Below are 15,492 nucleotides of genomic sequence, written 5' to 3' on the forward strand. Positions count from 1 at the left end.
GGCAGGGGGCTGGCAGTGCAGGCAGGGGCCTGGCAGTGCGGGCAGGGGGCTGGCAGTGCAGGCAGGGGCCTGGCAGTGAGGGCAGGGGGCTGGCAGTGAGGGCAGGGGGCTGGCAGTGCGGGCAGGGGGCTGGCAGTGCAGGCAGGGGGCTGGCAGTGCGGGCAGGGGGCTGGCAGTGCAGGCAGGGGGCTGGCAGTGAGGGCAGGGGGCTGGCAGTGCAGGCAGGGGGCTGGCAGTGCGGGCAGGGGGCCGGGAGCAGGAGGCCAGGGCTGCAGGGATGGAGCGGCACGGGGGAAAAGCCGGCACTGCCAGGCGAGGGACAGACGGACGTCCAGCCGTAGGGACGAGGGCGGGTGGGTATTTGCAGGCAGCCCCGTGCCAATGCCTTCGTCACCGGCTTCGCAGAGCCATGCGAAAAACGGAGCGCCAGGAATATAAAAGCCTTTCATTGGCGGCTCCGGCGGCGATGCCAGGCCCGGCCCCCCCTCGCACGCACGCCATCCGCCCGCCGCCCACCCCCGGGCTTTTTTTGGGGGGGGACGCGAGATTTCAGCTGCCAGAGATGCTTTGCCGCTCGCTGCCGACAGCCAGCCCGGCCACCAAGGGCACGCCGGCCTCCGGCACAGGCAGCGGCGGGCAGGGCTGGGGGGGGCCCCACGCCGAACCCCACCGGTGCCGGGTACCTGCCAACCGCGGCCGCCCCACGGCCGCCCCACGGCGGGTCCCCCATCCCGGCGGGTTTAACGAGGAAAAGAGCCCGGAGGGGAGCGGGGGCCGCGCGGCAGCTGCAGCATCCCGTGATTAAAACCTATAGGCTTGTTAAGGATAATTTCTATGGCAACCTCCCCGGCGGCAACCGGCCTCTACGCCGGCACGTGCCAGCGGGCACCGGTGGCGCTGCCGGCGCCCCGAGAGCCGGACCGGGCACCCCAGGGCGCATCCCTGGCACCGCCGCGGCCAGCGTGGGCGCAGGTTGGGGCGCTCGGGCGGCGCGGGGGCACGGGGCCCCGGTGCCGGGGCCTTTTCTTTCCCCGCCTGCGCACGGCGGCGGGTTTCGGCAAGAGCAGCTCGGTAATTAGCCGCCGTGCTTGGGAAAAGGCAAATATTTACTAAATAAGAATATGCACTTTCAGGAAAAAAGCAAATGTCACGGCAGCCGCTGAGAAACCCCCGCGTCGGCAGGGCTGGGGGGTGCTCCCCGCGCCCGCCCCGGCGGCTGGAGGGGTGGCGGGACGCGGCGGGACGCGGCGGGACACGGCCGAGGCCCCCGCCAGCACCCAGCCCCTTGCCGTCGCACCGGGCTCCATGGCGGCACCCCCCGGGGGTCCCCTTACCGCGGTGTCACCGGGCAGCCATCCCGGGGCCATGCCCGCCGTTCCGGCGGCGTGGGCTCCCAGCCGCTCGGCGCACAACCTGACGTGGGGCTCCTGTTAATTATTCTTATTGCTGCGGATATTTTTGGCTCCGGTGCTGCAGATGGGTGGTTTTTTTTTTTTGTGTGTGTGTGTGTTTTGCAGCTCGGCGGGTTTGCGGCGGCAGCGTGCCGGAACGCAGCCGGGGCCCGGCGCTGCCGGTTGGGCCCGGCGGGGTGTGGATGCTCGCAGAGGAGGGAAGCGGGACGATCCGCAGGAGATTCAATGACCGGGAATTTAAGGCTCGATTCATCAGCGCACGACAAAAAGTGCGTTTTTTGGGCCCGAGATATTCCGCAGACGGGGCGATTTTCCGGTAGAACCGGAGGAGCGGGCAGCTCCTGCCGGGATCGGCACAATGGCCACCACGGCAGAGCCTTGCCGGGGTGCCGAGAGGGCGCACCGGGGGGTGAGAACCCGCCACGGCCCCCGGAGCTGGGGGGGCACCGCGATGGCAGCCGGGGTCCCCGCGCGGGTGGCCGCGGCACCGGTGCCAGCACGCCGCCTGCACGCGACCGGATTAGCCGAGCGCAGGGCCGCGAGCCGTTGATCCTCCCGGAGCATCGCCGGCAGCACTGCGGCCGCCGCCAGCCCCAGCCTCCCCCTGCCCAAAATGAGCCGGGGCGGGTTAGTCACCGGCCCACGGGCTTCACCTGGCCGGTGAGTCAGCAGCAGCCGGAGCCGCCGGGTAAAAATATCCCCTCAGCCTCCCGGCAGGCAAAGGGACGGGGAGGAATTTGGCTGCTCCCCCGCCCCGCTGTGGGTCACCCCCTCCCTGGGCAGCGCACGTGTCCCCGGGCCACCGTGGGAGCCTCGGGGGCCACCGCCGGGACCCCCACCCCGGCTGCACGTGGCGGCCGCGGCGTGCCCACCGGTGCCACCCGAGTGCCTGGGGCTGGGAGAGGGTCCCTGTCCCCAGACCGGGGTTTGGGGACCCCTGCCCTGCCCGGGCTGCCGTCCCCGGGGCTCGGCACGAGGGGTCCCGCCGGCACGCGGCGTCGGGGCCCGCCGCCAAATTCCTGGTTATTGCTTTTATTTCTGTGCTATCGCAGCCGGTCCCTCGCCCGGCTTGTGAGGAAGAGGAGCCCGCAGCCCCCAGCCCCGCGGGGTCCCCGGGGGCACCCACCCTCCCCGCGGGGCAGGAGGCGGCGGTGGCTCCCCGGGGACCTCCATCCCCCACCCTGCTCCGTCCTCAGCAGCAGGAAGCCGAATTCGGCACGGCGGTGCCCGGCAGCTTGTCCCCGTCCCCGTCCCTGTCCTCGCCCGGCGCGACCCCGGGACGTCGCTGCAGCAGCTCCCTGCACGGCAAAGCCCCCGCAAGATCCCGGCTCCGGGGGTGCACGGGCTCCCCACGGCCGGCGCGGCCCACACGTGGCACGGGGAGCTCAGCCGGGAGGAAGAGGAGGATGAGCAACGGCGGCGGAGGAAAGGGGGTGGGCGAGTTGGCCAAGGGCCGCACCGGCAGCCCCGGCTGGGCGGACGGATGGGCGGACGGATGGATGGACGTCCTCGTCGAGATCGCAAATACCCAGAAGGGCGAAGCTGAGCCATGTCCGAGCGGCAGCCGCCAGCTCCCTGCCACGCTGCCGCTCCCCTCCGGCTGCACGCCGCGCGCCGGGCACCCACGGCACCGTCCCCGCTCCGGACTCCACTGGAGCAGGTGGGGAAACCGAGGCACGGCGAGCCCCGCCGCAGCCGCCGGGCTGTACAGCTCCCATGGCAGCAGCATCGGCAGCAAGGGGCGGCTGAGCACCATCCTGCCTCTCCTCCCCGGCAGCACCGCGGGGCTGTGCCGGCGCCGGCCCAGCTGCCGCCACGTGCCAGGCCGCTTTCTGGTTGGTTTTTTTTCCCGAAGCCTGAGCCGCAGACTGTGGCACGCGCTTTTATTAAGGGGGAGAGGCTTTTATTTGCCAGTCCCCCCCAGGTAATTAGGATTGCAGCACGGGCGGCTGCCGGGCCCATCGGCATAATCAGGTTAGCAACTGCCGGGGCTGCTTTGCATAACGCCGCCGCGCCGTGCCGCGCCGTCCCCGCCTAATCGGCCTTACGGGTCGGAACCTCCTAAACTAACGCCGAAGCGGGTCCGGAGTGCCAGCGCAGCGCGAGCGTGGCTCTCCAAAGCTCCGCCACAACGTCCCCGGGCAGCATCCCGGCTTCCGCGTGGCCTCCTCGCCGCGGCCACGTGCCGGCTGCCGCGGCCCGGCTCCCGGAGGTGGAGCGCATCAGCGCCGGGCGAGCGGCCCCCGCGTCACGCCGGTAAAGCCCGGCGGGACCCCGCGGACGGCTGGTGCCGGGTAAGACGCAAAATAGTCCGGACCTTGGGGAGAGCCGGCAGCCCGGCCGACGTAATTAAATCAGGCACCTTGTCAAAACGAGGCTGCTCATTTGCACAACGCGAGCGCGACGGGGAAGGGGTGGGCCGGGGCTCCGGCAACCTTCCCGGCGCTGCCTTGGCGCCGGCAGCCGCTCGGCTCTCCCCTCCGACGCCCGGTGCCCCGGAGCGTCCCGGTCCTGTCCCGTGCCACGCTCCGCACACCCTCTGTCCCCATCCCCGGGAGGTGACAGAGCTGGCACGGCCACGGCAACGCGCCGGCGCCTGGCCGGGCTGTGCCGGCACATGGCATTCAAAGGCAAGAGCCGTCGCAGCGGCTCCGGCATCACCAAGGGGGTGTTCCTGCCGCCCAGAACGACGCCTTGCCATTACGGCAGGAGGGATGCCTTCGGGGGGGAGAGTCAGGCCTTGGCAAGAGGCGGGTTTCGCCCACCATCCCGTAACCGGTCCCGTCCGCGGGATGCCGACCCCAGGGAGCGTGGCGGTGGGGGGTGCTCCCGGGGATGCTGGGGGTGCTCGGGGGGATGCTGCTGGGGATGTGGGGGGGATGCTCCCAGGGATGCTCCCGGGGATGCTCCCAGGGGTGCTCGGGGGATGCTCCCAGGGATGCTCGGGGCGATGCTCCCAGGGATGCTCCCGGGGATGCTCGGGGCGATGCTCGGGGGGATGCTCCCGGGGATGCTCTCCTGCTCTTTGGTCCGTAGTCTCCAGCTCGGTTTTCTCGAAGGCTCCAGCAGGGCGCGGGGGGCTGAAACCCGCTGGCGAGGGCTCGTTTAATTTGCAACCAGCCCTGCCAGCGCCCGGGCCAGAGCTGCTGCTCCCGGAGGACTCCGGCTCCCCGCACCCCCAAGGCGGGCAGGGACCGTCGCTGGCTCCGTGGCACGCGGCGGGCAGCGCCGAGGGGTGGGCAGGCAGGCAGGCAGGCAGGGTCTCTGCCTGCCCCTTCCCAGCCCGGCGCAGAGCCGCGGCCTCCGGGGCTGCCGCAAACTGCTGACACAGCAGCCGGAGCCTCGCATGAAAACCATTAAAAGGAAAAACGCGGGCTCCAAGGTGATCGAGAAGGGAACAACCCGCCGCGGGGCCGCGCTGCCGGGACCCCCGCGCCGGGGGGATTTACAAAGCCGCTATCGAGGGGCTCCCAGCCGGATTCGCGATTCCCCGTGGGGCAAACGCCCCGCGTGGCTGTTGGGGCGGCTGCGGGACGGGTGTCCTGCCCCGGTGGGTGCCGGGTCCCGGTGATGGGGAGGGCCCGACCCCCCAGCACCCGTTGAGCCCCATCATCGCCAGCCAATAACGGAGCGGGCCACTGCGGCGCTGGTGGCCGCGTGCCCAACGTGCCCCCGGGGGCTGTAATGGAATAAATCTGCTATTCCGCATAATGGCTTGCATGTAACGACTGGGAGAGGTCGTGAAGGGAGCGGTGTCATTAACAGCGCTGAATAATTCCCCTCCTCTTCGCAGCCAGGCCCGCCGAGCCGGCCCGAGGAAGCCTCGGCCGTGCCGGAGCAGCGCCGGCTCATCCGGCAGCACCGTGCCGGGCTGCCGTGAAGGCAGAGCCGAGCTTTGCACCCCGGGGTTTTCACAGGCATCGGCTTGGGGCATCCCCAGCGTCCCTGCAAAGCACTGGCACCACGGATGGCACGGCACGGCGCGGCTCTGTGCCGCCACGGCTTTCCAGCTCGCTCGGGTGAGGGGGATGGAGGCGGCCGGTACCGCGCCGTCCCGGCTTGGGGAGGCCACGGCAACGTGCCACGTTGGCTGCGGGCTGTCAGCCCCTGTCCCCGTCCCCCGCTTCTTGCATTAAAACCTCACGTTCGAAGCGCACAAGTGAAAGAGGGGAGGGGGAAAAGAAGAAAAGGGAATAAAAACTAAAAGGCTCCTTTCTGCGCAGGTCCCGGAGGGCTCGGGCAGTTCGCCGAGGAGGTTAAAAGCCCGCGGACCCGGCCCGCGCCGGCAGCCGGGATTGCGGGGAGAAACCCTTCAAAGGGCGCGAGGGGCTGGGGGCCGCGGGCAGGGGAGGAGGGCGAGCGGGCAGCGCCGGCAGCTGCTGGAAAACGAGGTGCTGCCGGCCTGGCCGGGCGCTGCCCGCGCTGCCCGCGCCAGGCTGAGCCAAACGCCAGCCCCGCTCTAAAAATACAGGCCTGACCCTGTTCTAAAATTACCGCTCGGCACCCGCCGCTGGCAGGGAAATGGGCCCCGAGCTGCGGATCCGTCAGCGCTGCCCGGCTGGGAACCGCTGCGTTGCAACGGGAGCCGGGGGCTGCGGGGCTGGGGGGGCTGGCAGGGGCTGGCAGGGGCTGGCAGGGGCTGGGGGGCCTGGGGGGTCCAGCAGGGTCTGGGGGGTCTGGCAGGGACTGGCAGGGGCTGGCAGGGGCTGGCAGGGGCTGGGGAGGCTGGCAGGGGCTGGCAGAAGTTGGCAGGGGCTGGTGCAGGCAGCGGAGCGCACCCAGCGCCCTGGGGCACAGGGGCCGTTTCGGGGCCAGTTCCCACCATGAGGGCAGCGGGGGGTTGCGGGGAGGGTGATGGGGGGCTGGAGCCGTCACCCCCCAGCTCCCCTCCGGGCAGCCCCGTCCGCCGGCCACGCTGTTCGGCCCCACGGCGCCGAGGCAGCCAGCGATGGATGGATGGACTGAGGGACGATGGGGGATGTCCCCATCATCCGGTTGCCGTGGAAACCGAAGGGAATCACCCTCCAGAAGAGCCTCCACGCAAAACCCTGGGACCCCCCCCGCTCCAGGGAGGCAGCAGGGATGCAGCCAAGGACGGCACCCACCCCTGCGCCCCGGGGGGGGGCTGCCACCCCGTCCCCCTGCGCCCCTGTGCCACCCCCCTGCACCCCGGGGGGGGCTGCCATGGTTTAAGACCCCCGTCGTGCCTGGGGACAGCCGGGAGCGCGGGTGGGCACCCAAGCCCAAAGGCGGGGTGGCAGCACGGAGCGGGACGAGGGGACGCGGTGGCAGGAGCCACCCAGAGCCACCCAGGGCCACCCAGAGCGGCTCCGAGGTGAAGGCGCCCCTCACCCTCTCCCCTCCCCGGCAGCTCCCTGGGATCGCGGGATTTATTTACCGAAGCCATCCCGTTTAGCGCCGTCCTCAGAGGAGGGATTAAGCCGCGGCAGTCTCGGGGCGCTCGGCTGCTGCGCCCTGCGGGGACCGTGGAATCTGGGGGTCCCTCCAGCCAGCGGCCCCGGGGCGGGGGGTACGGCAGACCCCTGCCGCGCTGCCAGCGGGGCACCGCGCATACCTCGCCCCGGCTCAGAGACAAGGGTCCGGGGAACGTCCCCGAGGGCCGCTTGGGTCCCGAAACGCCCCGGGTCCCACCCCGGCTGCACCCCGAAACGCGGAGCCGGCAGCGCTTGGCCCAGCTGCCAGCGGGCAGCGCCAGTGCCCGGTGCCTCCCGGCCGTGCCGCGCTGGCTTTGTGAGCCGCTGCTGAAGGCGTGAGCCAAACCAGAGCCCTGTGTCCCCCGGGGGCCCCGGCAGCGCCTGCCCAGCCCCCGTGAAAGGCAGCAGCGTGGCAACGGGGCAGCGGGCGACCCGCAGCCGTGCCCACCGCACCGGGCAGGCTCCACCGCCCCGGTGCTGCCGGCGTCGCCCTCCTCCCACACTGGTGATGGCCAGCACGGTGCCACCGGCTGTGCCCGGAGCGGGATGAGACCCGCAGCAGCCACCGCGATGTGCCACATCCATCGCGGGCAGGGGGTCAAAGCCGGCGCCCTTCTCACGGCACCACGGCGGGGTCCGTCCCATCGTCCCACCGCCGCCACCCCACCCGGGGCTGGGGGCTGCCCGTTTGGGGGGACACAGGATCCCGGCGGGGCATGGCCCCCCCCCCGGCGCCTGCCAGCACCGAGACCCCGCTCGGCTCAGCCCAGGCAGCGGCGAGCCGGCAGCTGCGGCTTTGTTAGAGCCCCGATCGAAATTCCACGTGCATCGAAGCCAGATGGGGCGAAAGACTGAAGGGGTCGACGCAGGAAGGAGAAACGCAGCCGGGGAGGCAGCGATGCCGAGGGCGGGGAGCAGCCGGCCGCGCTGTGCCGTCCCGGCACCTGTCGTGCCCCCCAGGCACCCGTCGTGTCCCGCACGGCCGGCTCAGGACCCCAGAGCCTTCCCCGCGGGGCCGGGAGGTCCTGGGGGGCCGCGAAAGCCGCGCCGGCGGTTTCCCCCCGCCGCCGGGCAGAGGTGGGCAGGCGGGCGAGCGAGCGTAATGGGATGTGACAGGCCCTGGCTGGTGCGGGGCGGCGAGCGCCGGCTGAGCCGGAGCCTCCAGGATCTGCTAAGGAAGCAGAGCGATGCCCCTGGGACGCGGGTCAGCAGTTTACAGCAGCCGAGCACACGCTGCAAGACGCCGAGGGACGGAGACGCCTGCCGCGTCCCTGCGTCCCCGCGTCCCTGCATCCCCGTGTCCCTGCATCCCTGCGTCCCTGCGTCCCTGAGTCCCCGCGCCCACCAACCTGTGGCATTTTGGGTCGCTGCTCCTGACCCCCACAGCTGCAGCCACAGCTGCATCCCTGCCCACACCTGCATCTGTGCCCACAGCTGCATCCACAGCCGCAGCTGCATCCCTGCCCACATCTGCATCTGTGCCCACAGCTGCATCCACAGCCGCAGCTGCATCCCTGCCCACATCTGCAGCCCCGGCCACAGCTGCATCTGTGCCCACAAAACTGCATCCGCAGCCACAGCTGCATCCACGGCCACACCTGCATCCATACGCACAGCTGCATCCATGGCCACAGCTGCATCCATGGCCACAGCTGCATCCATACCCACAGCTGCATCCATGGCCACAGCTGCATCCATGCCCACAGCTGCATCCATGCCCACAAAACTGCATCCACAGCCACAGCTGCATCCATACCCACAGCTGCATCCATGCCCACAGCTGCATCTGTGCCCACAGCTGCATCCACAGCCAGGTCCTCTCCCAAAGCGGCCTCGGTTCCCGTCCCACCGCCGCCCCGTCCCCTGCCCGGTGCCACGGGGCAGCCGCAGCCTGCCAGGCACCGGGACGCAGCCGGGCGCTGCCGGGGCCGGGTGCAATCCTGCGCCGTGACTGCGACGCAGCACGGCCCCCCAAAAGCGAAGGGCACCCCCCGCACCCGGGCGGCAGCCGCGTTTCCCCACGAGCCGGTGGAGGAACCCCTGTGCCGACCAGCCACCGGCGCAGCAGCACTCGCTCACCGCGCCGTGCCGGCAGCCAACGCCGGGATGGATCCCACCATCCGCCACCGCAAACGGCTGCACCTCGACCGGGCAAGGGTCTGTGCGGTCGAGGGGGGCCGAGCTGCCGCACCCGCCGGCCACGGCCCCAGTAACGCCGGCTAATTTAACCGGAGCCAGGAATTACTGACAGCACCGACGCGAGGGTGTAAATACAGCCGGGGAAGGGAAGGGGCGAGAGCGGGGAAGAGCAAATTCATCGGCGCATAAATTGCAGAGTTTTATCTCGACAGTCGCTCGGGGAGGTGGCTACGGCCGCGGAGGGCATTTCTTCTCCTATATTGAAATTATGAATCACGGCGTAATTACACAAAATGGCTCTCGCGCTCTGGTGACACAGAAGTTTCAATCACAGCAGTCGCACCAGTTCGGGAATTTTAATATCAAGAGACCTTAATGAGAGCCCATTAAAGGCGGGGGGGGGGCGCAGCGGCAGGTTCGCTTGGCAGCGCGGATCCGGCGGCGTCCCCCGGACCCAGCCTCGCCGCGGGATGCGGCCGCGGCCCTCGCGGTCCCCCGGCAGAAATGGTGGGAAAAGCACAAAGCAGCACCCAAACCTGCCGCCCTGGCGAGCAGCCGGGAGCTGCCCGGCTCCTGCCGGGAACGCCGGTGCCCGGCACCCAGCACCCAGCTCGCCCGGGCACCCAGCTCGCCCGGGCACCCAGCTCGCCGGCCGCCTGGATGCTTTCTCCTTCAGCAGATCAAAAGAAAAAGTAATTTACAGTTTTTCAGCTGAGAAGATAAAGCCGCTCCCCTGCAGGGCGATTTATGTAATTAGCAGCAGCCGAGGCCGCGCAAGGTCGTCGCGCTCCCTCCGCGGGCCCTGCCTGCGGACGGGCCTCGTCCCGGTGCGCGAAGGGGCTGCACCGGCTCCGCTGCCCACCGCAGCTGCGGCGTTCGCCGTGCGTCGGCCGTGCAGCCACCACGCATCCGCCGTGCATCCGCCATGCATCTGCCGTGCAGCCGCTGTGCGTCCCCTCTGCATCTGCCACATCCAGCAGGCATCTGCCGGGCAGCTGCTGCGTATCCACCTCTCATCCACCACGCAGCCGCCGCGCTGCTGCTGCGGTGCAACCCCACGCATCCGCTGTGCACCCACCATGCATCCGCCATGCATCGTCTCTGCATCCACCATGCATCCGCCGTGCTGCTGCTGTGCTGCTGCTGTGCAACCCCACACATCCACCCTGCATCCTCTGTGCATCCACCCTGCATCCGCCATGCAGCCCCTGTGCAGCCACCCTGCATCCCCTGTGCAGCCACCCTGCATCCCGTGTGCATCCACCATGCATCCACTGTGCACCCGCCATGTATCCCCTGTGCATCCCCCGTGCATCCCCTGTGCAGCCACCGTGCATCCACCCTGCATCCTCTGTGCATCCACCCTGCATCCCCCCCTGCATCCTCTGTGCATCTGCCATGCATCCGCCATGCATCCCCTGTGCAGCCACCCTGCATCCCCTGTGCATCCACCCTGCATCCGCCATACATCCTCCCTGCATCCTCTGCGTATCCGCCATGCATCCTCCCTGCATCCTCTGCGCATCTACCATGCAACCACCCTGCACCTGCCGTGCATCTGCCACACACCCACCCTGCACCCGCCGTGCACCCATCGCGCATCGCAGCTCTGCAGAGAGCAGCACAGCGCTGCAGAGGACGCGGATCTGCTCCAAATCCCGGCCTCGGCACCCCCACCTGCTTGCAGGGGCCCCGACGCAGCTCTGCCCTGGCGCACCCCTTCGCGTGGGGGGCACAGACTCGCCCGCTGCTCCCGGGAGCCCTGCGGCCACCGCAGCCCCTGCCCGGCACGCTCCTGCTCCGCCGGCAGGCACCGGGGCCGAACTCTGCTCCGAGTCCCTCGGCCAGTTTAACTGGAACGGGCGGGACGGATGCACCCGTGCCCCTCGGCCCCGCAGCGGGGATCCCCGGCGCCCCTTCCCCCACGGCTATTCCCCGCTGCCGGCGGTCCCGGAGACGGAATAAACCCTCGCCAAGGCGGCGCCTGCTGGGGGGTTGCCCCCTTTGCACCCCAAGCCGCCGCAGGATGGGTCCCCCCTCATCCTCGAGGCAGCGGCAAACCTCGCCGAGCCCCCCCGGCGCGGCCGCGCGCGGCGGCCTGCTTCCTCGGCACTTTCCGTTTCTGCAAGCGTCATCTCTCTGCTCGCCTGCTTTTTGCAGGCGGCGTTCGCCAGGTGCTTTTCGGGGTCACCGCTTCGGCAGCCTGGCCGGGACGCGTGCGGCAGCCTTGCCCAGCACCCAGCAGGATGCGGCTCCCTCCGCCAAGCCGCAGCCCCCCCGCCCTGCGCCGCCCCATCGCCGAGCCGGCACATGCGGCCGCAGGAGCGCGGCCTGGCTCCCACCGCGGAGGGGGGGGTTTGGGGGCCGGAGCCAGGTCCCCAGTTCTTCCCAGTCCTCCCCAGTCCTCCTTGGTGTGGGACTGGTGGCACGGCGGAGCGCGAAGGCAGGGCCACACCAGCCAAATGCAGAGCGCCAGAGCCACAGCCGCCATCACGCCCAGAGCAGAGGCCATGATGCAGTGGTGATTCCCACCAAAAATAATAAAATAGAACAAAATAAAATAATAAAATGAAATAAAAAATAAAATAAAAAAATAAAATAAAAACTAAACTAAACTAAACTAAAATAATAAAACAACAACAACAACAACAAAATAATAAAAAATAAAATAAAATAAAATAAAATAAAATAAAATAAAATAAAATAAAATAAAATAAAATAAAATAAAATAAAATAAAATAAAAGGGGAGCACTCTCCCCACCCGGTGCTGCGGCCGGCAGAAGCCGCCGATCGCCTTTGCCATCGTTGCCTTCAGCAAGGGGAGACTTAGGGGCAGAGCGAACACAACGCCGCGGCGATTTAGGGACGGGCTGCCAACACCCGGGGTGCTCTCGGCATCAGCCGGCGTGGAACGGCGGGCGGCACGCGGCTCCCGCCCACGGCAGGAACGGTGCAGCCACCGCGCGACGCCGGATCTGCGGGGGCAGGGGTCCCACGGGCCCCGCTCTGCCCTGGCAGCCCCCCGGCACCCCCCTGGCTCAGAGGCATTGCCAGGGTCCGGTCCCGGCGCCGCGGCGAAACCACGACGCGCCAACACGAGAGCCTCGGAGAGGAGAGCGGGGCCAGAGCCGGCCCCGGCACCGCGGGAGGCTTCACCGGCGCTGTGAGCTGGGCCCGCGCGCGGTTTCCCGGCACACCAAACCACTTGGGGAGAGCGGGGCCGGGGCAGCTGCGGCTCAGCAGCGCGGTGCAGCCACAGCACGCCGTCCCGCCTGCCCCTTGCCTTTCTCGCAGCCCTTCGGCGAGCTCCGCGCCCCAGGGGTGCCGCCAGCCCCTCGCGCGCCGGCGCCCAGCCGGCGTGCCGCAGCCCCCCGCCGCCGCGCCGCCGAGCATCCCCTACCTCTCGCTGCAGCACCAGCTCCTTGGTGAAGTGCGTGGCCTCCTCGCTGAAGGGCTCACCCTCCTGCACCAGCCCGGGCAGGTTCCTGGCTCCCCGCGGACATTCGATGCCTGCGGGAGGAAGGGGAGGAAGAGGAGGTTGAGGCACTCGGAGGAAGGCAGCGCTCGCCTGCGCGCCATTGCTGGGGACGTCACCCGCAAGAAATGTTTCGGGGAGGAAAGGGGCCGCCGGAGGCCAGGCGGGATGCGACCAACTGCTAGGGCACAGGAGGGTCCCCAGCGCCGGCACCTCCCTGGCACCGGGGCAGCGAGAGCCTGGGACAGCCCTGGGGCCGGCAGGGATGGGGACACGGGGACGAGGAGGGGACGACCCAGCAGGGATGGGGACATGGGGACAAGGAGGGGAAGAGCCAGCAGGGATGGGGACATGGGGACAAGGAGGGGACGAGCCAGCAGGGATGGGGACACGGGGACGAGGAGGGGACGAGCCAGCAGGGATGGGGACATGGGGACAAGGAGGGGACGAGCCAGCAGGGATGGGGACACGGGGACAAGGAGGGGAAGAGCCGGCAGGGATGGGGACATGGGGACAAGGAGGGGACGAGCCAGCAGGGATGGGGACACGGGGACAAGGAGGGGAAGAGCCGGCAGGGATGGGGACACGGGGACGAGGAGGGGAAGAGCCAGCAGGGATGGGGACATGGGGACAAGGAGGGGAAGAGCCGGCAGGGATGGGGACACGGGGACAAGGAGGGGAAGAGCCGGCAGGGATGGGGACACGGGGACAAGGAGGGGAAGAGCCAGCAGGGATGGGGACATGGGGACAAGGAGGGGAAGAGCCGGCAGGGATGGGGACACGGGGACGAGGAGGGGAAGAGCCAGCAGGGATGGGGACACGGGGACAAGGAGGGGACGAGCCAGCAGGGATGGGGACACGGGGACGAGGAGGGGACGAGCCAGCAGGGATGGGGACATGGGGACAAGGAGGGGAAGAGCCGGCAGGGATGGGGACACGGGGACAAGGAGGGGACGAGCCAGCAGGGATGGGGACACGGGGACAAGGAGGGGAAGAGCCGGCAGGGATGGGGACACGGGGACGAGGAGGGGAAGAGCCAGCAGGGATGGGGACATGGGGACAAGGAGGGGACGAGCCAGCAGGGATGGGGACACGGGGACGAGGAGGGGACGAGCCAGCAGGGATGGGGACACGGGGACAAGGAGGGGAAGAGCCAGCAGGGATGGGGACACGGGGACAAGGAGGGGAAGAGCCGGCAGGGATGGGGACACGGGGACGAGGAGGGGAAGAGCCAGCAGGGATGGGGACACGGGGACGAGGAGGGGACGAGCCAGCAGGGATGGGGACATGGGGACAAGGAGGGGAAGAGCCGGCAGGGATGGGGACACGGGGACGAGGAGGGGAAGAGCCAGCAGGGATGGGGACATGGGGGCAAGGAGGGGAAGAGCCGGCAGGGATGGGGACATGGGGACAAGGAGGGGACGAGCCAGCAGGGATGGGGACACGGGGACAAGGAGGGGAAGAGCCGGCAGGGATGGGGACACGGGGACGAGGAGGGGAAGAGCCAGCAGGGATGGGGACATGGGGACAAGGAGGGGAAGAGCCAGCAGGGATGGGGACATGGGGACAAGGAGGGGAAGAGCCGGCAGGGATGGGGACACGGGGACAAGGAGGGGAAGAGCCAGCAGGGATGGGGACACGGGGACGAGGAGGGGAAGAGCCAGCAGGGATGGGGACATGGGGACGAGGAGGGGAAGAGCCGGCAGGGATGGGGACATGGGGACAAGGAGGGGAAGAGCCGGCAGGGATGGGGACACGGGGACAAGGAGGGGAAGAGCCAGCAGGGATGGGGACATGGGGACAAGGAGGGGAAGAGCCGGCAGGGATGGGGACACGGGGACGAGGAGGGGAAGAGCCAGCAGGGATGGGGACATGGGGACAAGGAGGGGACGAGCCAGCAGGGATGGGGACACGGGGACGAGGAGGGGACGAGCCAGCAGGGATGGGGACATGGGGACAAGGAGGGGAAGAGCCGGCAGGGATGGGGACACGGGGACGAGGAGGGGACGACCCAGCAGGGATGGGGACACGGGGACGAGCCGGGTAAGAGCTGGGAGGGATGAGGACATGGGGACGAGGAGGGGACGAGCCAGCAGGGATGGGGACATCGGGACAAGGAGGGGACGAGCCAGCAGGGATGGGGACACGGGGACGAGGAGGGGACAAGCCAGCAGGGATGGGGACACGGGGACGAGGAGGGGACGAGCCAGCAGGGATGGGGACACGGGGACGAGCTCCCGGGGAGGCCTCCCTGCTCTGTCCCAGGCTGGGGGCAGCGAGGAGCCCCCGTCCCTGTCCCCACACCGCCCTGCTGCAGCCGGCCTCGCCAGGGGGTTTTGGGGACCTCAGGGTGCAGCTGGGTTGCAACGCCCCACCCACGCCGTGCCACGGGGAGCCCAGGCTCCCCGACCACGCAGAGACCATCAACCCCCTCTGTGGCACAGGCCTGCGGCACCGGGGGCACCCGCTGTGCAAGGTCCCTCCGTGCAAGGTTCCCCCGTGCAAAGTCCTGTGCAAGGTCCCCTGTGCAAGGTCCCCCGTGCAAAGTCCTGTGCAAGGTCCCCTGTGCAAGGTCCCCCTGTGCAAGGTCCTGTGCAAGGTCCTGTGCAAGGTCCCCCCGTGCAAGGTCCTGTGCAAGGTCCCCTGTGTAAGGTCCTGTGCAAAGTCCCCCTGTGCAAGGTCCCCTGTGCAAGGTCCTGTGCAAGGTCCTGTGCAAGGTCCCCTATGTAAGGTCCTGTGCAAAGGTCCCCCCATGCAAGGTCCTGTGCAAGGTCCTGTGCGAGGTTCCCCCGTGCAAGGTCCCCTGCAGAGCAGCCCCCCCCGCAGCGTGAGGAGCCGCCGTGGGGGAGCCGTGCGCGGTTCTGGCGGGGCTGGTTATGAACCGCACCGGCCGCCTGTGCCGACAGCTGCGGCCGAGCGCCCCGATACGCGGGCGGTAATTCTACCGGAGCATCACCGGCAGGGAGGCAGGCCCAGCCCCAGCCCTGCAAGCCCTCATTACAAATGAAAATACCTCAACAAAGCCGGGAG

At 69.3% G+C, this 15,492-nt stretch overlaps 1 protein-coding gene across 1 annotated transcript in view; it reads right to left on the reverse strand.

The window, feature by feature from the left end:
- SND1 (staphylococcal nuclease and tudor domain containing 1) overlaps positions 1-15,492 on the reverse strand; it is a 134,365-nt gene that overhangs the window by 18,803 nt on the left and 100,070 nt on the right. The window contains exon 16 of the mRNA XM_082310600.1: positions 12,388-12,497. Coding sequence (XP_082166726.1) covers positions 12,388-12,497 — 110 coding nt within the window. The remainder of the gene's footprint in view (positions 1-12,387; positions 12,498-15,492) is intronic.

This window comes from Platalea leucorodia (assembly GCF_965183815.1).
Source record: "Platalea leucorodia genome assembly, chromosome: 4".
Classification (NCBI taxonomy): domain Eukaryota; kingdom Metazoa; phylum Chordata; class Aves; order Pelecaniformes; family Threskiornithidae; genus Platalea; species Platalea leucorodia.